Source organism: Rhopalosiphum padi, chromosome 3, assembly GCF_020882245.1.
Source record: "Rhopalosiphum padi isolate XX-2018 chromosome 3, ASM2088224v1, whole genome shotgun sequence".
NCBI classification, from domain to species: domain Eukaryota; kingdom Metazoa; phylum Arthropoda; class Insecta; order Hemiptera; family Aphididae; genus Rhopalosiphum; species Rhopalosiphum padi.
In genome coordinates this window covers 82,082,295-82,108,245 of record NC_083599.1, presented here as the reverse complement: position 1 = coordinate 82,108,245, position 25,951 = coordinate 82,082,295, and the positions used below count along the sequence as shown (strand labels likewise).

At 29.1% G+C, this 25,951-nt stretch overlaps 3 protein-coding genes across 3 annotated transcripts; 2 read left to right on the top strand and 1 right to left on the bottom strand.

Moving 5' to 3' along the window:
• Window positions 1–5,389: 5,389 nt before the first annotated feature.
• On the top strand, window positions 5,390–7,609 carry LOC132926231 (E3 SUMO-protein ligase KIAA1586-like). The gene is made up of 3 exons (XM_060990571.1): window positions 5,390–6,044; window positions 6,129–6,974; window positions 7,056–7,609. Exons 1-3 carry the CDS (start codon window positions 5,390–5,392, stop codon window positions 7,607–7,609), a joined length of 2,055 nt encoding a protein of 684 aa, XP_060846554.1.
• Window positions 7,610–10,450: 2,841 nt separating this feature from the next.
• LOC132926230 (uncharacterized) lies at window positions 10,451–13,128 on the top strand. The gene is made up of 5 exons (XM_060990570.1): window positions 10,451–10,750; window positions 11,161–11,298; window positions 11,635–12,286; window positions 12,485–12,880; window positions 12,971–13,128. Exons 1-5 carry the CDS (start codon window positions 10,451–10,453, stop codon window positions 13,126–13,128), a joined length of 1,644 nt encoding a protein of 547 aa, XP_060846553.1.
• Window positions 13,129–23,903: 10,775 nt separating this feature from the next.
• On the bottom strand, window positions 23,904–25,212 carry LOC132926228 (uncharacterized). The gene is made up of 2 exons (XM_060990568.1): window positions 24,716–25,212; window positions 23,904–24,639 (listed from the first exon to the last, which is right to left on the bottom strand). Exons 1-2 carry the CDS (start codon window positions 25,210–25,212, stop codon window positions 23,904–23,906), a joined length of 1,233 nt encoding a protein of 410 aa, XP_060846551.1.
• Between the last annotated feature and the right edge of the window lie 739 nt (window positions 25,213–25,951).

Genomic DNA, 25,951 nt, shown 5'->3' with positions numbered 1-25,951 from the left:
GTAATCAGCAATCAACGGTGAAAATCAGTTTATGTATAATAAAGGCTATAACATCAGCCAATACACTCGTTAATATTATATATTATTATTAATTACACGTGATTAAATTTGCAATGTATCGTGTTAAAAAATTTAAATATTACATACATTCGCATGTATTTTATTAGGTAGATATTATATAAAACATTAGAAATATAATTTATTTAATTATTTAATGTTTATTACATAATCGGTGTAACAATAATTTGTGAACAGATGAGGAGAGTATGAGTTTTACACATATAATATACTTATAACATATCATGTTTGTAACGTTTAAGTCCACCAGAACAATGAACAATTATTATGATAAAAAAAAAATATATAAGTTATATTATAATTTATGTTTAAAATTATTTTACTATTATTGTAATTAATAATGTATTTGATTCTTTTTTTTTTAATTATTTTAATTATATTTTATACCTACTCACATTTTTTTTTACATTATATACACAAACACACACATACACACGCACAAATATATTTATACGATTTCCTACTTATATATTGTGGACGTATATTAAATTATATGTATATAGTTAAACCTATTAATATAGTTAAACGTAACGTGTTTTTAAATATTTTATTATTATGTTTATATCGTACATTTTATCAGTTTTGTTATAATACTATATAATATATATATATATATATATATTTGTCCTCAATATTTTCAATATATTATAAGGTGTATGCTATAGTGCAACTTTTGGTTTTATCTGCAACAGACTTAACTATGACGTACAAAAAACAAAATATGTGTAATATATAGGGCAGAGAAGTTATAGGATTTGCATGTTTTATTCTGGGCCTCTATTTTATAGCAAACCAAGATATAAGTAATAGGCCCTACAGTTGAAATTTAAAATTTTTTTTTGCATATTTTTACATATTTTAAAGATTTTAAAAAAAATTGCATATTTTGTTATTTTGTGCATATTTCATGCATATTCTACATAAAAACTGTATGGTATTATTTTATACTATATATATAATTGGACGAAGTTGCAGGTGACGTTGGAATGAAAGTAAAAACAAAATTTAACTAAGTTTTAGAAAAAAATGATGGGTTTGCAATAATATTAAAAATTTTAAAAATTTTGAATGGAGAAAGTTCATCGATGGATGGTTTACCAGAAGACCTAACGGGAAATGATTTAACATTTTATAAATATGCACCAGTAACATCAACAGACGTCGAAAGAAGTTTTTCAAGGTACAAAACCATACAGGCTGACAATCGGCGATCATTCGACGTAGAAAATATTAAAAAAACATTAGTTGTGCAACGCAATAATTTATTAGGTAAGAAAAAAGTTATTTTAAAACTATTTTTGTATTAATATATTTTATATTTATTTTAAGGATAAATCCAAAATTCGAGATTGAAGAAAACCATACTAACAATCGGCAATCATTCGACGTAGAAAATATTTAAAAAAAAATTAATTGTGCATTTGTGTAATGCAATGATTTTTATATTTCTTTTATATCTATTTTTTTTATTTTACTAAATTATAATTTAATTTTTTTGTGCATATTTTTCCAATTTTACCTCCTATAACTTCTCTGCCTTAGTAATATATAATAAAGTCGTAGGCAATTTACCGACGAATAAACCTTCCGATATATTATAGTACACCGCTATCGACAGATCACTGTACTCTGAGGTTATGAGGTTATTAATTATTAAGTCATAATAATTCAACGATCTACGACGGAAAAAAAAAATGTCGAAATTTTAAGATATAAAATCGCGTAATAAAAAAAATCGAAAAAAAGTGCAAAAAATGTGGGCGGCCGTGTCAATCAAAGCGCCGCCGGAATTACCGCCGGAGCGGGATTCGTTCTCGTTACACCTGCCTAATCTTGTATCCTATCCTAACGCCTAAACCTATCGACTACAGTTCGAGTTGAAGACCGACGTTGAATCTCGAGCACTTGAGCCGTTTCCGAGCCGCGACGAATCGGGCGTCTAGCACCGTTTTACACACGAAATCCGTACGATTCGACTCTAAACGCGTTTTTTTATTTGTTCGCCCACGACGTCCGTCGAGACATCGTAATGTTTTCAATCACATTAGCATATAATATATATATTTTATATCCAAAGAATTAATTCCCACGTCATAAAAAAAAAAAAATTATATAAATCATACCACGTATTACAATACGTTATATGCGTATTAGCACGCAAAAACTCGAGTACAAAATAAATCGTCAAATCGTATAAAATATTTAAATAATAAAGCTATGTAGTTATAATATATCAGAATATTATACGTACATCATAATATGATAATATATAGTAGTAATTACTAATTATTGTTATAATATATTTTTTTTTAAATATTAGAAACGGTTTTATTTATTTTTCATTTATTACTTACATTTTTTAATTTTCGCTTTTTTTGTTTTTATATTTTCCAAAATATTTATATTTAGATATTACCTATCTCCTCCCAAAAACTACATACCAATCTGAAGTCACTGGCCTTTTAAAAAGAAACACAATGTCATATTGTAATTCACATTGACTTATTTTATTGGCTTTTGGTACCTACAATCTGCACGGTTACATATGAATAAATAATAGCCTGTTGAATAAAGTGACAAATGTAATTAATGTACTTACGATATAACTCGATAACTTATAATAGTCTAAATAATAAGTGATTTAAATCCCTAATATATTAATTATTTACATAAATCAGTCAAATACTGTAATTATTTTTAATTAGTAGGAAGGTCTATTACAGATTATTTATTTATTAAATTTAATAATAACAAATAAACAAATTTAATCCAATTCAAAATATGACAAAACTAGTTGGCACCAATATACATTTTTTTTTAAATATTAGAAACGGTTTTATTTATTTTTCATTTATTACTTTCATTTTTTAATTTTCGCTTTTTTTGTTTTTATATTTTCCAAAATATGTTGAGGATCTAAAATTTTGAAAATTACCAAAAAATGTGTATTTAGATATTACCTATCTCCTCCCAAAAACTCCATACCAATCTGAAGTCACTGGACTTTTAAAAAGAAACACAATGTCATATTGTAATTCACATTGACTTATTTTAATGGCTTTTGGTAATTTTTTTTTAGAGTAATAATAGGTATCACATATGAAAATTTAGTTAGGTACAAAACTACAAACTATAAATTTTTCGAAAACCAAATACAATATACAAATTAAACTTCATAGAAAATATAAACAAGTTAATTTGGCATAATTAACTGTGCAATCAATATAAATCGATTAAATTAAAATTGAATTACTTTTTACAAAATATTAATAATCATACAATTTATTATAAAAAAATACTTAGACACAATTTTTTTTTTTAATATGTATTTGAAGTTAAGCTCTACACAGGGCCGTTTTCAGTCTTTTTGAGGCCCTGGTCAGTGAATTTATTTAATTTAATTTATTCGCTAAGTAATTAGTGTAATTCGCTTAGTAATTAAACAATTTAAAACAATGCTCTTTATAAGTTATTTATTTCTCAATTACGAAATATCGAAAAATATATTTTCAGAATTTTTTTTACTAGCGTTTTAAGTTAGTATTTTGATAAAATTCATTAAAATCTCAAAAATATATAAACTATATCATTAGAAATTCATAAAAATTTCTTCACAAACAATTTTGATATTTTGTAATACTCATTTTTTAAAATAAATAAAGTAGGTACCTATATATGTATACTTGAAATTTTCACCAAATGTTTATATTATTATTTTTATTATAAAATACAATTTTCAAAATTCTTTAACTCTTTTTGAACTACTTATATAGGCGTGACAAATATTCATCTATTTAATTTTTTTTCTTCCATAAATGGTTCAACATTTTTAAACATTTAATACAAGATCCTAAATAACTTAATTGTTTATGTGTATAAAAATATAAAATACATAAGCGAAATTTTTTATAAATGCATTTGATGTTTAAGCTTCATTTTAGTCCCTTTAATTGTGTTTATGCATTTAATCGACTTAAATACTAAATAATCCTAAAATCCTAAAAACATTTAAAGTTTACCTAATTGGTTCCCATGATGAACGCACGATAGTTAATTATTAGCACCAGTCACTATTTTTTATAAATTTTGCTACTACACACTTTTTTTTTTATTTGCATAGCTAGACAAACATCTTTGGGTTATCACTTGTAAAGATAAACTTTTTTTCGTCTATTTGTCATTTGCTATTGTACAAAAAGATAAGGACTGATCAGCACCTAAGAAAAAGGTTCTACAACAGGTTTGATTATACCACAGAAAATTCTTTAATCTATTCTGTGATTATACCTTGGAATTGTTCCTTGAGGCTTGAATTAAAATAAAAATGAATTAAATTATATAATACTTATTTAATTATTAAAAAAAATATTCGTGTTTTATAAAAATATTGTTTTGGATACGAATTGCAAAAATGTCCTCATTCAAGAACTCAGATTTTTTTTTTTGATATCGTTTTTTGTTTTTAATATAGATTCTGTTCAAGATATAATATTATTATTATCTATCGCGTTATTCCGAGACTAAGTTCGACGACCTTTGTATAGATTAAGCTCGGCAAGTTCAACAGTCGTCCCCTCCTCTCTTGCCTATAAGCAGTGCTCGAAGTGGGGGGGGATACGGTGGGATGGCATCCCTCTACTTTTTTGTATTTACAGTTTTCATCCCTCTACTTGTTTTGTCTAGAATAACGCATTCCTCTTAAGACTTGTATTTTAAAATGATATACTTATTATCATTATTATACGTATTATTTATATATAAGACATTTTTTTTTCGATGAAAATAATTGTTTTTAACATTCAGGCCCGGGCGCTCGGCTTATCGTATCACGTATCACTACGAAAAACCGATACGTAACGATATGGTGTTATTGAAAATCTTCTATATTTAGTTAAAGCCGTTTCGCAACCCGTATTATACCCGTATTAATATTTAGAGCCACGGACCAAGATAATATACCTTAGTCCATGGCTAATATATAATATTATTATCACAGAACAATAACGATGTCATTTCTGACAATATTTTGCTGATAACTGATAAGTAAATGTGTATGTGTGAAGCAATCAATTTCTAAATTTAGCCTATGGATAGAATACAACAACTGGTTATGAGTATTATGAAAAACATGTATAGGTACTTTTGATAATGGTTATGGTTTATGCGTGTTACTGTGTTAGTAGTAATTAATGTTATATTAAACATATTTTGTACAACGGTATTAGTATTAGTACATTAGTGTTCGATGGTTCGACGACAGTTTATTTTATTATTCTCTAGTATACTGTGAATAAATAGTTATATTTTAAGCATGTCTTTATTAAATTGGTTAACCAAAACAAACGTGAACCCAATCGACGATTCATTGGTTTCTACTCAAGCAATAATAAAAGCATCATCTAATGAAGCTGAGACAGTGAGTACAGAATTTAATTGTAATACTAATAATAGTTCAAACAATTCTAATGAAAGTGGCGATAAAAATGATAATGATTATCCAAGTATCTGGACAAATGAAATGTTTTTATCATTTCTTAATAAATATCCTTGGATAATGGTAAAAGACCAAAAATTGGGTTGTAATATATGCGTGCAGGTTCAAAACCTTGCCACATATAAAACACAAGGTATTAGATTTGCTATTGAATGGACAGAGTGTAGTGTACATACTTATGGAGCTAGTGATAAAGATAAAAGACAATCCTTAAGAAAAAAAATCCATAAGCATAAAATTAGTGAATGTCATAAAAGATGTGAACAAATTTTAAAAGCACAAGAAGAAAATATTTTGCCAAAAGCTGTGTCAAGGGGGATTTCTGGTAAATTTGAGAGTACAATAAGAGTGTTTAATACTGTATACAGTATTGTTAAAAAAACAAGACCATTTACTGATTTACCATTTGATATTCAACTTCAAAAGTTAAATGGATTGGATATGGGTCGCATTTTACACAGCGATCATGCTTGTGCTGATATTGCTAGCCATATAGCAATAGAAATGAAAACAAAAATTACAAATTTTCTTGTCAAAAATAATTTTAAAATTTCAGTATTAATTGATGAAGCTACATCAGTGTCGAAAAAGACTTGTTTGGTTGTTTGTATTAGGGCTTCCACAGATGTCAAAAATGAAACAGACCCAATAACATTTTTCTTAGATTTAATAGAATTAGAAAATACAAAATCTGAGACTATAGTTTTGCAACTTTTATCAAGTCTAAACAAACACAAATTTTCTCATGAATACTTAATACAAAATTTTATTTGCTTTGCTTGTGATGGAGCTTCTAATATGATTGGTCGAAAAGCTGGTGTGGGAAAACTTTTAACTGACAAATATCCAGATTTATTGGTCTGGCATTGCTCTAATCACAGACTTGAACTTGCTGTTGATGATGTAGTTAACGAGGTAGCTGGCATAAATCATTTCAAAATATTTTTTGATACTCTCTATGCATTATATAGTTCATCACCAAAAAACCAGTATGGTTTAAAAAGTTGTTCCAAAGAATTAGATTTACAATTTCTTTCAATTGGTCGCATTTTAAATACAAGATGGGTAGCTTCAAGTTTGAGGTCAGTTAAAGCTGTTTGGAGAAACTATGAAGCACTTTATTTACATTTTAACAAATGTAGTTTGGATAGCTCGAGAACATCTAAAGAAAAAGCAACCTTTAAAGGTTTAAAACATAAAATAACATCAACTGATTTTGTTTTAAATTTAGGTCTTCTATATGATGCTCTAACAGAACTATCAGATCTTTCTTTAGAACTTCAAAAACGGTGTACAAAACTACCTGATGCTCATAACTTAATTAGAAGACAAATTCTGATTTTTGAATCTATGTCTGAGAAGTGTAATGATGGTTTTTATAAAGAAGCTGAGAATTCTGAATGTAGTTTGACCTTTAAAAATATTGAACTTCATGAAAATAATAAAAATAAAATAAACTATAAACAATTCTATCGAAGCTTAGCTGATAATTTAAAATCTAGAATGTTAAACTTTACATCATCACACGTATCTTCATCATCTGACACATCAAATAAGTATGCTGAGTTTATTCAACTGCTAGAAGTTTTAAACCCACAAAAATGGCCGTTAGAAGTGGATATATTATATGGAGAGAGAGCAATTAAGCAGCTTTCAAACATATTTAAAATAAATGAAAGAGAGTCAGTTAGAGGTTTTCGTGAGTATATAGATAATAAATCTGTTATTCCAGACAACCTTAAACCTCTAACACAAGCTGTGAATACATTGGTAGTTTCTACTGCTGAATGTGAGAGGCTCTTTAGTGCCATGAACATTGTTCATAATGATACTCGAAATACATTAGAAGTTTCACGTGTATCTGATCTTTTGTGGATTAAATGCGTTGGTCCACCTTTATGTGAATTTTATGCAAATACATATGTGGAGTCTTGGGTTTCTAAAGGTAGAAGATGTGCTGACCATACACAATGCATTTCAAAGCAAGAAATAAGATATAACACAGAATACAATAGTCTTTGGGAGCAATTAAAGTAATCTACATATCCAATATAAGAGATAAAGTATAATCAACACCTTACTATCTATTTTGTTAAAAATTAATAAAAATATTCTATGTTATACATTTACATTTAAAAATTTGTTATAATTTTAATTTGTATATTTGTTTACTTTCAAAGAACACTCTTGATAAAGAGTTAGGTATTCCTTGAGTTTTTTTTATATACCTACTTTTATAATTTAATTAAGAAAAAGTGTTTGCTAAATTAAGTACAAAAAATGTTTTACTAAATATTAAATAATACTTTTATAATAATAATAATAGATTTTGTTGTATTACATATTATATTGATTATTGTCAGTATTAATTATAAATTTAACTATATACCTATAATCTCAAATCTGTACAAAAAAATATTAAAAATAAATACTTACTAAGTTTTTTTTTAAATAGGATTATTTATAATAATAAAAATAAAATATTGTAGTGTTTTGATGCATAAACAAAATGTGAGCTAAAAAAAAAAAATAAAAATACAAAAAAAAATATTATAGGTACACAAAGTGTGAAGAATATTATGATGATATCAGGAAATCTGAATTGTAAAGCATCCCTCCACTTATCTTGAGCCATTTCGACCACTGCCTATAAGACAACCGTGGACATCCACCTACGCACAGTACGTACTGTTCTTCCGCGACCGTCGTACGAGACGTCGCCTTTGTCGCGTGTGCGGCGTTTTTCATTGTGGGCCATTTTGTGCCATTTTTTGTGTCATTCGCGGTATCGTTGACGTAGTTTTATTAAAAACCATTTGCGGACCGTTTCTTTAATTATACCTCTTTTTTATATCCTGTCGTGCGGGATATCGCCACTGTTGTGCGTTGTGCGTGGGCGCATTTAGTCGTATTTTGGCCGTGTGATCCGTTGATGCATGATACCGCGTATTAATACTTATTTATTAATTGCAAGATCGCTGCATCGTCTAAGGTATTATTATTGTGTCGTTGTGCGGGACGTCGTCATTAATTTTCGTCTCGTCCCTTGCTCCATTACGAGTACGTGAAGTACGTAATAAAAATATCTCGCAAATTAGTGTGTCAATGACCTGGCGCCTGTCACCTAAAATAGAGTGATATCGGATCCAGTAATTAAACGCAGCAAGTCTGGTGGTCACACTGCGAGGGTATCAGTCGTCGGCGGAGATTAGCAGATTATTGGTATCGTTAATTTTGTTTATATACTATCCGTGATAACAGTGATATCGATCACGTTCATTATTATTATTTATTATTGATTGTCAATTCTATTATTTTTCTATTTATTTTATTTGGGCGCCCGTATTTTTATTATAATATTGTGTCTGTGTATTTTATATGACGAGTGTTTCAATATATTTTTATAGCACGACGGTGCACATAAATTAATAGTTTATTTGTTATAATATTGGTCACCCACTCCATGTACGATAGCTTATTATATAATCTGGGTTTTTATTAGCTTGCCATCCTAGGCTAACCGCCTTACGTAGGAGCCTGGTGGTACAGATTCATTTTACGTACGGAGATGATTTGTCAGTCCATAGGTTAATTCTTTGATGCTCGGTATAAACAACATAAGTCAAAAATGTCTAGTTTTCAGGAGAAACAATTTAAAGTTTGAAAAATTTTGTCAAATTGTGAGTGAATTAATGAGTTACTTTATATGGTTAGTTATGATACTTGTGTGACTTATTATGTATCTGTATGGTATTTAATGCAATTAACTTAAAATTTTTAAGTTTTTTATGACTTAAGACAATAATGTTTGAGTACTACCATGACTTAATACTTTAAGACCACACTATTACCAATTGGTGTTATTACTAATTGGTATAACAACTTACTAAAATATTGCAATGGTACCCACTACCAGTGTTGAGACTTATCTAGATAAAAATATTAATTATCTATTATCTTATCTAGATAAAAATCTAAATGTTATCTATTTATTTATCTTCGATAAAAATGTCAGTCATCTGCTAAAATTTATCTAGATATTTTATGTTGAAGAAATTATTTTTAAATTATTTTATTTTTGTTCCTGATAATTACTTATTACCATATTGTACTATTTTCGATCGCGTCGACGACGATGGGTCGGTAACGATTTATATTTTATAAATTATAATATTGTGATTCTATTAATAATTTTGTTTACCACGAGTTTTACCAAGAGTGCTTTCAGACGATACAATTTTCCCCTCTAGTTGCCGGACACTGTGTCTGAGCTACCAAGATTACAAGAACAACAAGTACGGAAACAATAATATTTCTATTAGTAACGATGGACATAATATTAGAGTATATTACATTAATATATTATCCAATATAAAATATGTTCATAGTAATATAGTCTAATCACATAATATAAATAAAATAAAACTTATAATAAAATATTATTTTTATAAACGCAGACGTCCGGCAACAAGCATGTCAGGTCGATACTTGGAAAGGCCCAAACTCCGACTTGAACTCTGTAGAAATTAATAACTATAAATATTTATTATTACAATGAAAATAAATCCCTTGATTGTGTACAGCCTATGGGTGCAACGAATTATACGTCAGTATATTAAGTAGTATAATATGCATGTTGCTCCATGTGGAGCAATATTTGTTTTCGCGTTTTTAAAATAAACACACACTTTTCTGGTATCAAACCAATAATCAGTGATCACCCATTAAATAATTATCATTTCGCGTTCGTCATTCTTGACACAATCGTCTCCTGAATTTACAACTATCGTTACTTTTTTTTGTATTGAAGTATATCTAGTACTAAATTCTTTATTTATTTTGAACGATATTAATAAAATATTAAATAAATAATAAAATATGAAACGGTTTTTGGTGGCAACATCTTCTAAAAACAATGATGTTTCAAAAAAAACTAAAAATGATTTTGCCTCGGATTCTGCTGACTCTCCACACGCATCTGAAGAAGCAACAGAACTTGATTGCTGTGATAGCATAGAACAAATAAATGTATCACAAAGTTATCTATTCGATGGTAAATACTATAACATAGTATCAAATAAGAATGACGGAAAAAAGTTAGTTGCGAAATGTGTCCTGTGCACAAAAGTCATTCGAGGCCAGATTAATTCTACTGGAAATTTCCTGAGTCATCTTAAGGTATGTTTTTAAATTTTTTTTAACCTTTGAATGTCAAATATCAGAGTCATTGTATGTAATTAGTGGGTTAATCAGTTAATTTTAAAATTTAAATTGAAAGCAAAAATATTAATTTTTTTATTTGAGATTTGAGCTGAATTTCATATTATTCTAAAGACAGCATGCATTTTATTCTCTATACCTCTAGTGTAAAATAATAATTATTTTAATTTACTTAAATGTAAAGACTAAAAGACTTAAGTCAAAACCATAGAAAATATACAGTCGTGTAGAAGATTTTCAAAGGAAAATATTTTGAATTTTAACATTTTCATTATTTTTACCTAGGTACCTAATTATTTTTATTTTTTTTATAATAAATTACCCAACATCTATCTTAACCTTATATTAATAATTATTTATTTTTATAGTTCAAACATCCATCAATACTTTCAAAAGTTGAAGAGAGTAAAATATTGTATAAAAAACCTAAACAAAATATTGAGTCTGTATATACTCCTAAACAAATGACATTGCCTTCATTTAAAAGCAGTATGACAAAAAATCATGTAAGTTAAATTTAATATAATATAATTTAGATTAAAAATTATTTATTAATAATTCGCATGCATAGATATTTATTAATTATTGTATATTATTAAATTCATATGTTATATATACTTAGATAAATTGAATAATTACCGGCTAAAATACAATAAATTCAATCATACTAAATATGCAAAAACATGCTGTTGCATATTTTATCCTAGTCCTGTATATTACTTACTGTATTCTATTTTAATTATTATTTTGTATTTTATAGACTATAGTATGATATTATTGTAACTTGCCTACCTACATTAATGAATAAATAAATTAAGCAAATAATTAATGTTTTCTTTCAGATTTGTCAGTTAGTGTTCAACTATATTGTTGAAGAAATGCGACCTTTAATCACCTGTGAAAAACCAGCCTTTCATCGGCTCATTAAAGGAATAACAGGAATTACTGACACAGCTTTACTTCCAAACCGTAAAACTATATCCAAAGAGTTAAAACTGAAGTATAATAATTATGTATCTACATTAACTAGTTTAATTGATAAACAAGATTATATATGTAACACTGCTGATATATGGAGCGCAAATAATAAGAGTTTTATGGGGATGACTAGCCACTTTATTGATAGTAAAACCTATAAACGGTATTCATATGTATTAGGTTGCAGAAGAATAAAAGGTAGTCATAACTTTTTAAACATTGCTGAAGTCATAAATGAAATCTCTGAAACTTACCGAATAAACAATTCCAAAATTACTCACATTATTACAGATAATGCTAGTAATTTTGGTAAAGCTTTTCGCACTTTTTCTAATGTTTCTACTAGTGGATCTGATTCTTATAATGTAGGTGATTTTAATTTTGAATTAGAAATTGATAGTGATATTTCAAATAGTGACTGTGAAAATAATACTAACGTTGAGTACACTAATGTAGGTGATTTGCTTTCGGAATCAAATAATTTAAGTAATCCTGACTCTGATTATAACAATATTTGTTTGCCCAATCATCTAACTTGTTGCGCTCATACACTAAATCTGATAGCTACAACAGATATTGGAAAAATTGACGATAAAAATTATTTAAAAATATCTAAAATTACGTTTAATAAATTAAATTCATTTTGGAATCTTCTTAGTAGAAGTACCGTGGCATCGGACAAGGTTTATGATTATTGTAATGTTAAATTTCCAGTCCCGATAATCACTAGATGGAACTCTATGTTTGATGCAATTAAAAAAATATTAGCTTTTAAAGAAAAACTTGTTGTTATATTTGAAGAGTTAAAATTAATTAAATTAAAAATTGCAGAATGGACGTTCTTAGAAGAATATTTTAAAATATTGCAGCCATTAGCAGTTGCGTTAGATAAATTGCAGGGTGAAAAACGCAGCTTTTTGGGATACGTTGTTCCGACTATAATTGTTTTAAGGCGTTTATTAATTCAATCTACACACTTGATTTACTGTAAGCCCTTAAGTTTATGTTTAATTGTCAGTCTTGAAAAAAGGTTTGATTATTTGTTTAATTTGAGTTCTTCTAAGAGCAAAGATTTTATTTTAGCTGCCATGAGTCATCCAAAATTTAAAAGTAATTGGATTCCTGTTAGATATGTTGACTTATGCAAACAATTATTTATAAATAAATGTAAATTAATGAATTCTAATTCTGATTTTGCAGAATACGTTTCTTCTTCCGATAATAGTGATAGCAATAGTGATACTGAATTCTACAGTAGTGTTTGTTCACAAGATAATTCTTTAATTGATGATTCCAGCAACCTAGAGTTAGCTGATAGAAATTCCAATCTAACAGCGTTCAAGCTTTATCTTTTTTAAACTCAAAAAAAAAAGAACTAAATATCTTGGATTCATTTCCTGTAGTAAAAAAATTATTTTTTAAATTTAATACTTCAATACCATCTTCTGCACCTGTTGAAAGGTTATTCAGTGGGGCAATTCAGGTGTTAACTCCAAGGCGTAATCGACTTGAAGATAAAAATTTTGAGATGCTTCTTTGCTGCAAATGTTTAATGCAACAAGAATGGTTATAAAGGGTATTTTTGTAATATTTGTGTATTGTATAATTGAAAGTAATGACGTAAAAGAAACCTTTTAATTTAAATAGATAACGTACTTTAAACAGTACCTATTGAAGTGTTCCTTCATATTATGTATATTGTGTATTATTATTAGGACAATTAACTGTCTATTTATTATTTTTAAGTGAACTGTAATTCGCTTTAAAGTATGCTGTATAGAAAATAAGAAATTTGTAAGAAAAACAATATACATAATTAATTATTTTATGTTTTTATGATTATTAATTTGAGCAATAAAGGTTATATAACAATATATATATTTTTTTTTGTGCATCTTTTATTGTCTTGTTAATAGAGATCAAACATAGTTAAAATTGAATATATACAATTTAAGTTATAAAATTAAAAACTTTTATGAGATTCAAAAATAAAGATATTGGATAGCAAAATGTACCTATGTTTTTTTTATTCTAAACAAAAAAATAATTTTTAAATTATAGAAACTACACTACAATTAGGCGTTTGCCTTAAACAAATGCTATACATGTTTTATATGTGATAAGTCTATTAAATTTTACTAGACTACTAGTACAATTTTAATATGAAATCATTGTTATTTAAAAATTGATCTGCTTTTTATCTAGATAAATTATATTTATCTTTTATCTATTAAATAGATAATTTTGGATTTTTTCATTTTTATCTTTATCTAAATAGATTTGAAGTTTTTTATCTTTATCTTTATCTAGATAAAAAAAGTATTTATCTGGGCTCAACACTGCCCACTACCCACCCACATTATTAAAAATAAAAATATGTACACATACAGTTATAAAACACCATCACTGTATATTATTATATTTCAAAAAAAAAATGCTTTTACTTTTAGCAAAAATATGTCAACAAATTATAATAAAATTAACACAATATTTTCATAAAAACAAAATAAAATAAATTAATACTCAAACTAATAGAAATAATAAATGTATTATTATGTATAATAATAAAAACAACAAAATTATAAAATAAAAATTATTAAACTTATTTATAATATTATAAAATGAAACAATCAATTTTAATAAAACAAAACAAAAAATGATCTCAGTCTTAAATTTACATTTATTAATGACTTATCAGCTTATTATTTTATTTATTGACCATCACAACTAACTTCATCAAGATCTGGGTCATTATCTTGAGTCTCGTTTGTTGTTTTCGACTCACGATAGAATTTATGAAAGATTGGTGGAATTAGAGGTATCAGATCTAGTAAATCTTTCTTTTTTTCTTTTGATATTGCTATAGGTCCATTGTATTTTTTTTTTTTACTTGTAATGTAGTACTACTATTTCCTCTGCGAAGAAAACTTAATGTCTTAAATGGTTCATTTTCTTCAAGAGTAGTTTTATAATTTAAAACACCTTTCTGTGTTTTTGTATATTGCAACCACGAAACCGGTTGCCATTTAAACTGTTCTTTATCTGTATTTAATTTATGAACCATTAAAGGCCCTTTAAGTAAATTAGAAAAATCAAAAAAGTCAGTTTGACTCATTTCTACAACTTGAAACTTATTTACTTTTCCTGTTCCTCTAACAAGTTGATACCAGTCGTGGGGGTGGTAAATAGGAGTACTTGATTTCTTTTTTGATTTTTCTATCATTGAGTGATCTATATCACATTCCATAAGTGTATGGCCAGCCACTAAAAATGTATGATTAATAATTTTTATGTTGGGCAGTTCTTGAATAGATTTTATAAACATTGCTGATACATGTGTGTTTTTATTTTGACCACCACATGTATCAGAATAAAACGTTATTTCTGATTCATTTGGTTGAATATTGTGCTTTAAATGATAATAAAGACAAGAAGCAATCTCATTTGCACCTCTTCCTGCTATTCCCTCATACCACATAAAATTACATGATTTTCCAGTACAATTGTCATGTATAGTTAAATTAAACGTCCACAACTGCCTTTTATAAAATACAACTGAGGATTGTAAAAAAGGAGTAGGGAGACATTGTTGTAAATCAAATGAATAACATTTTTTGGTGGAATCATTTTTTGCAATTACCTTATCATTAGCTTTAGTTGAATATGTCAGATTAGCAGCAGTCTGATGTGAATTGAGACCATTTTTTGAAGCCAATAAATTTTCTTCATCAATTGTTTCTTCTGCAACTTTTATTTACATCTGTAGTACATCACATTTATGACATGTATCAACACTTGGTTTTTTAAAAGCAAGTTTTAGTTTGTGAAATTCTTTTTCATAAATTACTCTTGATACAGGTCCATCAATAGTTTGCTTATACAATTCATACATTTTTTGTAAATTTAAATTACTAGGTAAATATTTCTTATCATTTAATTTCCTTGTACAATGACTTTCATAGGACGGGAATGAATTTATATGTTCAATAACTTTAGTTAATCTATCATCTGAAATCTTGTTTTTTGGTGATTTTTTACCCCTTTTATCCAGATTTACAATTCCAGAAATATTAAGACCTTTATTTTTAGTAACAGACCTAATAAAACCCTCTTTTTCATCCAATGTCTTTAAGAAGCAATCTTTACAGACTGAATGGCATTGTAATTAGCCACAAACAAAGATGACAATATTCTACTCTATAATAATTTAAATAGTTTAACAGTTCGACTTGAGGATGTTGAACACAACCGTTCCACTCCAGATGAAGACTCATTCTCGGACTTCGTTGACCGCCAAGCCCGCTCTAAAAACGTAATTTTATTTAATGTCCCTGACTTGCACAACGATTCCAATATCTCGGACTCTTCAACAGTCGATCTTATTTTTACTAAACTCGCTTTGGACTTTTTTAAACCGATCACAATTCAGTGACTCGGACAATTGGACGGTAAGATTCGCCCTTTGAAAATTTCACTAGTTTCCGCTTCTGATGTTTTCAAGACCTTGGGTTCTTCGAGAAAACTAAAATCTGATCAAATATTCAATGAGGTTAGAATAACAAGTGACAAGACTCCCAAACAACGTTTGTATTTTCAAAATCGGCATAAAGAATTAGATAAGAGACGTTCAGATGGTGAGTCAAATCTAACAACAAAATACGTCAAGGGCATTCCATCAATACCGTCAATTCCGTGGTTTCTGTTAAAAGTATTGAACATGTATTTGTGTTAATTAATTTAGGTCCTAATATTTTGATTCTGGATTGCGTTTATATTCCTCCTCTCTCTCCTATTACACTTTATGAACAAATTTTTAAAGCAGTCAATGGACTTTTTATATTGAACCCAAAAGCTAAATTTGTCTTGTTAGCAGGGCCTAAAGTGGGAAAAAATTCCAGGGGGGACTAACGTCTCCATATAGTTTTATGTTTAATGTCTAATGCATATAGACATTTAGTAGGTACATGTAATTTATTAACAGTGATTGTGTAATATACTCATCCCACTTTCAAAATTGTAATTTATTTTTTGATAAATTTAAATCACAAATAAAACTACATTTTTAAGAATAATTCATTTTTTATACAAATTTAATATTTTTTCTCATAATATTAAGTTGTAAGTAGTGGTTTTCTTTTAAGAAAATTAAAGAAATCAACCAGACAAAAAATATTTACATCATAAAAATGTAGGGTTTTAAGTGCTTTAAATTGTACAAGATAAAATTCAAATTCCACACATGGTGGGATGAGCATGCTTATAAAATCACATTTTACCTATATATATTCTATATGTTTATATGAATGTATGCATTTCAATTTTACATTATTTAATAAACAGCTATTTTAAAATAAAACAAGCGCAAGCACGGGACACTTTTCAGCCATCGACCTTTCATTCTCATCAGCTACAATCACTCCCTACATAGATTGGGATGTCATACCAGAATTATCAAGCAGTGACCACTTTCCTATCATTATGACGCTAAATCACACAAACTCGCATAATCATTATACTAGAAAAAAAAAAATTAAAATTAAAAAATGTCGACTTTAATATATATCAAACGGAAATTGATAAAAATATTGATTCAACTCCTTGGACTTATACTAATAATGTAGAAGATAAGATAAAACTGTTCACCGACCTCATTATAAATACAGCCACTGACGTTTTCGAATTAACTAGTTACTCTAGAAAGAGACCTCCAGTCCCTTGGTGGAATAAAACAATTAAACAAGCTATACGGAAAAAAAGACTGCCTTTAACAGATACAAACGAACTTTAGACCTACAAGATTTTATACAATTTAAAAAAAACAAAGCGCTAGTCAGATACCTTATTAAAAGTGAAAAAAAAAAGTCATGGATAAATTTTACATCTAGTTTAAACAGACATATTTCCCCAACCATAATGTGGAATAAAATTAAAACATTAAAAGGAGTCCCTTTTCCACAAATAAAAACACTGTTGGTAGGGCAAACCGTTTTTACAGATCCTAAAGAGATAACCAACCAAATAGGACAGTTTTTTTACTCTAACAGTAGTAACTCTAGTTTGAATTCAGACTTTTTGAAATTTAAAGAAACGCAAGAATTGATTACCTTACCGAGCCCCACAACAACAACAAGTCAAGGTTCAATTCTCAACGATCCTATCACAATGTCAGAACTTAACTCTAGTCTTGAAGGAAAAAAAATAACAGTTATGGACCAGACAAGTGACAACATACCGTTCTTATTTCTCCAGAACATCTCCATTAAAGGTAAAATCCTACTCCTCGAGTTGTATAACAATGTTTTGTCGTCTGGTATTATACCATCGTTATGGAAAAATGCTAGCATTACCCCTATTCCTAAGAAAGAGCAAGACAAACATAAACCTTCAGGATATCGCCCTATTTCTGTCTTATGTAACCTGAGCAAAACACTTGAAAAAATAATTTTTAACAGGCTTAATTGGTATGTACAAAGATTCAATCTGTTATCTCCAAACCAGCACGGATTTAGGAAATCTCACTCCACTTCAGATTGCCATGTTAAAATTGAAACAGAAATACTAGAATCTTATGCCAACAAACAAACCATGATTTTCATTAGTCTAGACCTTCAGAAAGCTTATGACACAGTCTGGCAACATAGAGTCTTAAATATATGGCACATTAATGGGAAAATGTTACAATTTATAACAAGTTTTCTTAAAGAACGTTCTTTCCAAGTAAGAATTAATGACCACATGTCAGATAAATTTGATCTCGAGAACGGAGTCCCACAAGGATCCCCCCTGAGCATTCTACTTTTTCAAGCTGCAATCAACAACCTACCTGATGAAATTTCACATCCTGTCAAATCAATCATGTTTGCCGATGACACACATATTTATCTCAAAGGGAAAAACATTAAATCAATGACACGTCAACTCCAAGACTGCCTAAATGATCTGTCCAAGTGGTGCTTCCACTCAGGTTTTATTTTCTCACCAGAAAAAACCAAATGTATAATGTTTACCAAAAAGAAACAAAGTGCAAACCAAAGTTATTTTTGGGAAACACACCCTTACCCTTTGTAAACAACATAAAAATTCTAGGTTTGATTTTTGATAGCAAGCTTACTTGGAAACCTCATATAAGTAAGACCAAAACAACCACGACCAAAAGTATCAATATCTTAAAAACGTTGAGCCACGCTGAATGGGGAGCTGAAAGTAATATATTAATCAACTTATATAGATCTCTCGTTAGGTCCAAATTAGACTATGGATCCATCTGCTATACCAATGCAAACCCCAATATTCTTAAAACAATTGATATAATTCACAACAGCGGTCTAAGAGTTGCAACTGGAGCATTTCGAAGCAGCCCCATTCCAAGTATATTATCTATCTCTGGAGAACCTCCCCTTCACATTCGTAGAATCAAATTAGCTCTAAATTATATTTCTCGCATCCTATCCTCCCCAGAAAACTCAACATTACCATTTTTAACACAAAATCGTTTAGCAAATACATTTTGCTCCAATCCCAATCTAAAAAAACCACTGGGTTTAAGTATGTTAAATGAAATGTCACAAACCAATATTGATCCAAATTTAATTATCAAACGAGAATGCGGTGTGGTGCCTCCTTGGAGGGTTCCAACATTTCTTGTGGACACCAGTCTAGCGGATCATAGTAAACAAGAAACGTTAAATATTATATATAAAAATTTATTCAATGAAATCATGGACTCTTTTCCATCTAAACCACAAAACTATACAGATGCCTCCAAAACAAACTCAGGGGTTGCGATCGCTATCATAAACGGAGAGCATTCCATATTGTACAAATTACCAGACCATAACTGTATATATACGGCGGAATACTTTGCACTCCTGTAAGGAGTCCACCTAGCCATTCAACTACCCGATTCCACCATTAACATTGTACAGATTCGCTCAGCGCTCTAAACAATCTGAAATATAATTTACACTCAAGCATCCTAGCAATCAAAATAAGCAACATCATTGTAAAAGCCAACAAGAACATACGGTTCATATGGACACCTGGCCATTGTGGAATAGATGGCAATGAGAAAGCTGACAAAGTAACTCGTGAAGCAGTAAATTACCCTCTGACCGAAATACGCACGTACTCCTCACGCATCGATATCCATAGGAATGTCAACACCTTTTGTACCAATTTATGGGAATCTGAATGGCTTCGTACACCCAATAACAAACTGAAGGAAATAAAAAATACTACTGAATACTGGCCTTAACCCCATACATCAAATCGCAAAGATGAAGTAGTTATCAATAGATTACGTATAGGTCACTCAAAAATGTCCCATGGACATCTTATGCGCAGAGAAGAACCAGCAACGTGCCTAACCTGCGGAGAACCACTCACAGTCAAACACCTCCTTATCCACTGCCGTATCCATACAGATACCAGAAAAAGTCTAAAATTGCCCGACAACCTCTTTGAAGCCCTCAGCCCTATCCATGACAACACCAACAAAATAATCATATTTTTAAAACAAATTGATATGTATAATTTAATTTAATTATTTATTGTATAACTATACTCTATTATGTACTAATTACCAATTTTTGTTGCAAGCTAATAACCTTAGTAGTTGATGCTGTACCATGAATAATAAAAAATAAAAATAAAATAAAACAATTAAATAAATAGAAACATATATTGTATTTTCTTTAATAAAATATATTTATTGTATATGGTTAAGTGTGGAAAATCTCTGAATGCACTCTACTCTAAAATGGTACTTGTGACTTGTGCTGCTCATGGCCTCCATAGAGTTTCGAAGGAAGTACGAAATCAATTTGGTACTGTTAATAAAATTGTAGCTAATGTAAAAAAAAATATTTAAAAAAGCACCATCACGCATTCAAATTTTAAAAAATTACGCACCGGATATCCCTTTACCTCCAGAACCAATCATAACCCGATGGGGTACCTGGATCAATGCTGTACTTTATTATTGTAAATATTACGAAAAAAATCGTGATGTTGTAAATATGTTGGACTCCAATGATGCTTTAAGTATTAAAGTTTCAAAAAAAAAATTGGTAAAAGAACACGTTTAAAATAATTTGGTATATATTACTTCAAATTTTAAAGTTCTTTCTGAATCAATTTTGAAACTGCAGACAAAAAACATGCCTTTAGCTGAATCGTTGAGTATCGTGGACAATGTTCAAACACAATTAAAATCCGTTCAAGGTGAACCAGGGAAAAAAGTTTATGAAAAAATGGAAAATGTTTTGTCTAAAAACATTAAAACAAATCTCGTCAATACTTAGTGGATCTATCTCCACCATGGATGGTCTTCCCGAAGATCTGACAACAAATGACCTTATTTTCTACAAGTACGCACCAATTACGTCAATGGATGTCGAAAGATCATTTTCTGTTTACAAAAACCTTCTGAGCCACAACAGACGATCATTTAAACTTGAAAACATAAAAAAGCATCTTATCATTCAGTGTAATTCAGGTAAATATAACAATGAATACCTAACATGATTTAATAATCGCTGTATTTGATAAATTCTATTTTTTTTAAATTTAGGACTCTGGGAATAGATCCAGTATAGAACAGCTTCATTATCAAAAGAAAAATACAAATAAAATAAAAAAAAAATTTTGTTTCTATAATTATTAATTATGCTTTTAAATACATCTTTTATAAAATAATAAATGCATATTATACCGCATATTTTGGTTTTTTTTAGTGCATACGTATGCACATATTCCATGGTTTTTTAGCGCATAAAGTTCCGAGCCCTGTTAATTATATATAATATGTATGTACGGGCCGGGTACGAACAATAATAGGCCGTGACGCCCGGTCACCAAAATACTTCGCGCGTTGCACTCACACACCGACCGACCTGTGTAAAGGTGTGTAGATATGTATAGCGACTCAAAGGATGTGGTCGGGGTCGTCGAGCAAGACTAAAGAGTGCTAGTGTGCGGTGGTGTGTGTAGATGTGTATATTTGTTTGTGTGTGTAAACTTAAAACTAATATTAAAAAGGTAACTCAATGTAAATGATGGTACTCAATAATTATGGTAAAAATATGTATAATAAGATACTAAAACAATTACGGCCCTTTTGGCCCAACAGGTAAAAAATGTATAAAATATAATAGCCGGTTCGGCACAACCAATAATAACAAATAATATATAGTAATATTATACCGCTACATATAGAATAATAATGTATAATACTAATAATTGTGACTTAATGTCGATTGGGTACAACCAGTATGAATGTAAATAAATAATAATATGAGACTCAGAAATTGTCGGTGTACGGCTGGCCAGCTGCACCTATCCTACAATAATAATTTCACACACACACAACATAAGGTAATAATATAGAACTAAATAATAAAATAATAGTGACGATTCGCGTACACGATAAATTCAGGGCCGTCGTTACGATTTGCAAGGCCTTAGGCAATATCTATAAATCACGAAATGCGAGGCCCTTTAATTTATTGTAGGATAAAACCAATACAATTTCCTATCAATAATAGTAATAATACTATGGAAATCAAAAGCGTGAATAGCGTTTAACATTAAGGAGCATAGCCCTCTGACTATATGACCAAAAATGCGTAATTATACCTAATATCACTGTAGAATTAAATCCAACAGATAATTACGCAAAGTTGATTATTGTAAGTTAGTCAGTCAGGACATCTTCTTTTATGTATGTATAAAAAAAAAAAATTCTTTAACAAAAAATGTAATTAAAATGATTAACTTTAAATAGAACATAATGTACAATACATTTCAAAATAATACATTTAACATTTTATTGCTTATAATAATTATACATAAAGAACATAATACATTAAGAACTAAATATGATTGGTTATGATGCAAAATTAAAACATTTTTTTTCTAGATTTTTTAGCTGCAAAAGCATCAATTATTGAGTCGAAGTCAAGTTCTGTAGCCATTTCATTTTCTATAGATAGCATTGCTAATCCGGATAATCTGTTTTGCGTCATTGTATTCCTCAAATATGTTTTTATTAGCTTTAGTTTTGAAAATGATCTCTCAGCACTAGCAGAAGTAACTGGAATCGTTTAAAATGATTCGAAGAGCAATTGAAATATTAGGAAAACAACTACGAGCTTTTTTTGTCACTTCCAATGCTTGTAAGGCTGTCATGTTTTCTTCAACCAAACTTCGAAATAAAATTAATTCTGTATACAAATCTACCGCTTCAATATCTTTTGAGTCACCACAAGACAAAATATGTTGTATATCTTTACAATGTTTCATTAAATCTTCATCATTTATTTCTTTTAGCTTATTTATATTAAATAAAAAACCGAAGTTCTCTTCATACCACCTAAATTGTATAAATCTTTCTTCCATTGAAATAATAGCCTGGTCTAGAATAACAATAAAATATTCTTGTTTAAATGTGTCTTCACCATTATTCCTATGTAAATCATTATTGTTCTCATAATCAAACATTTTTTTTAGATTTTTTAGATCTTTTTTGAGCAAATACTGGTTCAACATCCAAATCTTTTGCTAATTCGTTAGCTGTAATTTTCGCATTTTCAAATCCATGACAATTTGTTCTGTATTTTTTTAAAAAATCTAATAAGCTATTCAACATACTTGTCGACATTTGCAAATTTGTATTTATAGATTGTAATGATTTGCTTACCATATTTACTTGCACTAAAATGTCATACCATATAACTAGGCTTAAAATAAATTCATAGTCACCAATCCCAAGACTAATCAAAGAATTGGCTTCGCTCTTAGTTTTAGGGTCATTAGTAACTTCTGAAACCTCTTCTAATGCTTTTATAACTCCAGGTATTTGTTACCGAATAGCTTTAAGGCTTTCTACTCTGCATTCCCATCGGGTTTCAGACAAGGGTTTTAATGTAAGTTCTTGGCAATGTTTTTTTAAAATACTCCAACGTTTTGTTGAAGAAGAAAACAAACAATTTATTCTCTGCACTGTTCCAAAAAAACTAATTGCCTTTGTGGAACTTTTGGAAATATCTCTCAGTAATAGATTTAAGTTGTGTGATGCACACGGAGTAAAAAAAGCTCTAGAGTTAAGTTGTTTGATTCTGGACTGTACACCTTGTTATTGTCCTTTCATATTTGATCCGTTATCATAACCTTGTCCACGGCAGTCCAGAAGGTCAATATTATATTCTTGTAATTTTGAAACAAGTAAGTTTGTTAAATGTAAACCAGTAGTTGATTCAACGCTTATGAAATCTAAAAAATATTCTTCGATTTTTGGTGCTAAAGTTTCGCTTTCTAATTCTAAATTAACTATTCGAATAATTAATGAAAGTTGTTCTTGATGACTTACGTCCGGGGTGCAATCCATCATGATTGAGAAATATTTTGCACTTTTTATGATTTTAATTATATTTTCACGTACTTTATTCGACATTTGTTCTATCAATTCATTTTGAATTTCTGGTCCGAGGTAATGATCATGAGTTTCTTGATTATTTATTCTTCGGATGTGTTCTGCCATGACATCGTCGAATGATGCCATCATTTCGATAAGTCCAAGAAATTTTCCATTATTTTTTGTACAAACTTTATCAGATGAACCTCTAAATGCATCATTGTGTTTAGATAAAAATTTCACGGCACATATAATTCTTTTAAGTACATTGCGCCAGTGGATCTTTTCTTTTTCTAACATCGCTAAATGTTCTTTGTCAATTGTTTGTGATGTCAATAATCTTGTTTTAAGTTCTAACCAATCTTTGAGCGATTGACAATGATTAATCGATTGTTCATGTATTTTAAGAGAATAACTTATATTTTTCCAATCATTGATACCGTTTAAAGATAAGCCACTAGTACAATTTTTTTTTTAAAAAGAGTTTGCAGCAAAAGCAGTATACACAATCCTTTTTATTCGAATATACTAACCATTCTCTATCAACGCGTTCACCGTTAGACATAGTTCGATAGAAATGATAAGAAGTAAACTTTCTTGGTGGGTTTTCATTATTAGTAGGAAACTCTTGATGTGGATTTCTTTTTACACCTACACCTAAAATGTCTATTCGTATTCGATGGGTGATTTCTGAAGGCCAACATCCAGGATCATTTAAATCATAAACATACCTATCGTTCGAAGTATTTTGTGTCTCTAGAACATCATCAAGAGGGGGTGTGAGATTTTGAATATTTTTCAATCCAGTGATATTTCCATTTCCATTAGACACTTCCCGAATTTCGCAATCCATATCTGTATTTTCTATTCCATCATTTTTATTAACCGAGTTTACTTCATTTTTTTTGCTGACAAACTTTTCAAAAAATGCACGTTGTTTTTGCGTGAATGCTTCAACTTTTGCTTTTTTTAACCGTTTTTGATGACCTGAAGGATGTGATCTAAATTTATCACGATCACGACTAGCCATAATTACCAATAATTAATAAATAACTTCCTGCGTTTCTGTAAATTAAAATATGTACCTAAGTATCAATGTTTGACCTAATTGGATAACTTAATAATAATAAAACTCTTAATAAAATATTATTATTGAGTTATACAATACATTTTAGTATTGAATTTAAAATATGTATAATATACAGGGTCGGATTTAGACTTATGGATTCTCGAGGGCAAATGTTTTTTTGATGCCCCTAGTAGTCAAAAAATTAAAAATACCCAATTAATTAAATATAGCAATAATATTAAAATAATTGTATTAAGATTAAACGTATAGAATTTTAGAAGTGCATGTTACGGGTTACGCAGAAAAAAGAATAATTGATAGGTACCTATTATTATTTAATATATTAGGTAGTGAAAATGTTAAAACGCTAGCCGTATGAGTCAATGCGATCCGCGGTTGGGCCAGTGGCCACCCCTGTTATCTAGGCCCTAGGGTGACTGATTCTATAATAGTTGAGAAATTTAAATAGAATATTTAAAAAAAACACGGGTGACGGGACAAAACCAGTGCCGGATTTAGCGGGTGTGCAATGCACCGGGTTCTCAAGACTAAGGTTGTATTAGGGGCCTCAGGTCGAAGTCCTATATTTTCCGACTTTTAAAAAAAATGAATTATTAATATTTAGTAGTATAATATAATGAATAAATTACCCATTTTAAAGGACCATCCAATTCATCAAATTTATTTTGTCTTAAATTAG

Bases quoted from the DNA above. Each gene is read 5' to 3' on its own strand.
- LOC132926231 (XM_060990571.1), top strand. From the start codon at position 5,390: ATGTCTTTATTAAATTGGTTAACCAAAACAAACGTGAACCCAATCGAC. The intron at 6,045-6,128 runs GTGCTGATATTG...TTAAAATTTCAG, and splicing joins TTTACACAGCGATCATGCTT to TATTAATTGATGAAGCTACA. The intron at 6,975-7,055 runs GTAGTTTGACCT...ATCGAAGCTTAG, and splicing joins AGAAGCTGAGAATTCTGAAT to CTGATAATTTAAAATCTAGA.
- LOC132926228 (XM_060990568.1), bottom strand. From the start codon at position 25,212: ATGGCTAGTCGTGATCGTGATAAATTTAGATCACATCCTTCAGGTCAT. The intron at 24,640-24,715 runs GTTAGTATATTC...AAATTGTACTAG, and splicing joins GAACGCGTTGATAGAGAATG to TGGCTTATCTTTAAACGGTA.
- LOC132926230 (XM_060990570.1), top strand. From the start codon at position 10,451: ATGAAACGGTTTTTGGTGGCAACATCTTCTAAAAACAATGATGTTTCA. The intron at 10,751-11,160 runs GTATGTTTTTAA...TTATTTTTATAG, and splicing joins ATTTCCTGAGTCATCTTAAG to TTCAAACATCCATCAATACT. The intron at 12,287-12,484 runs GTTTGCCCAATC...TTAAATTTCCAG, and splicing joins CTCTGATTATAACAATATTT to TCCCGATAATCACTAGATGG.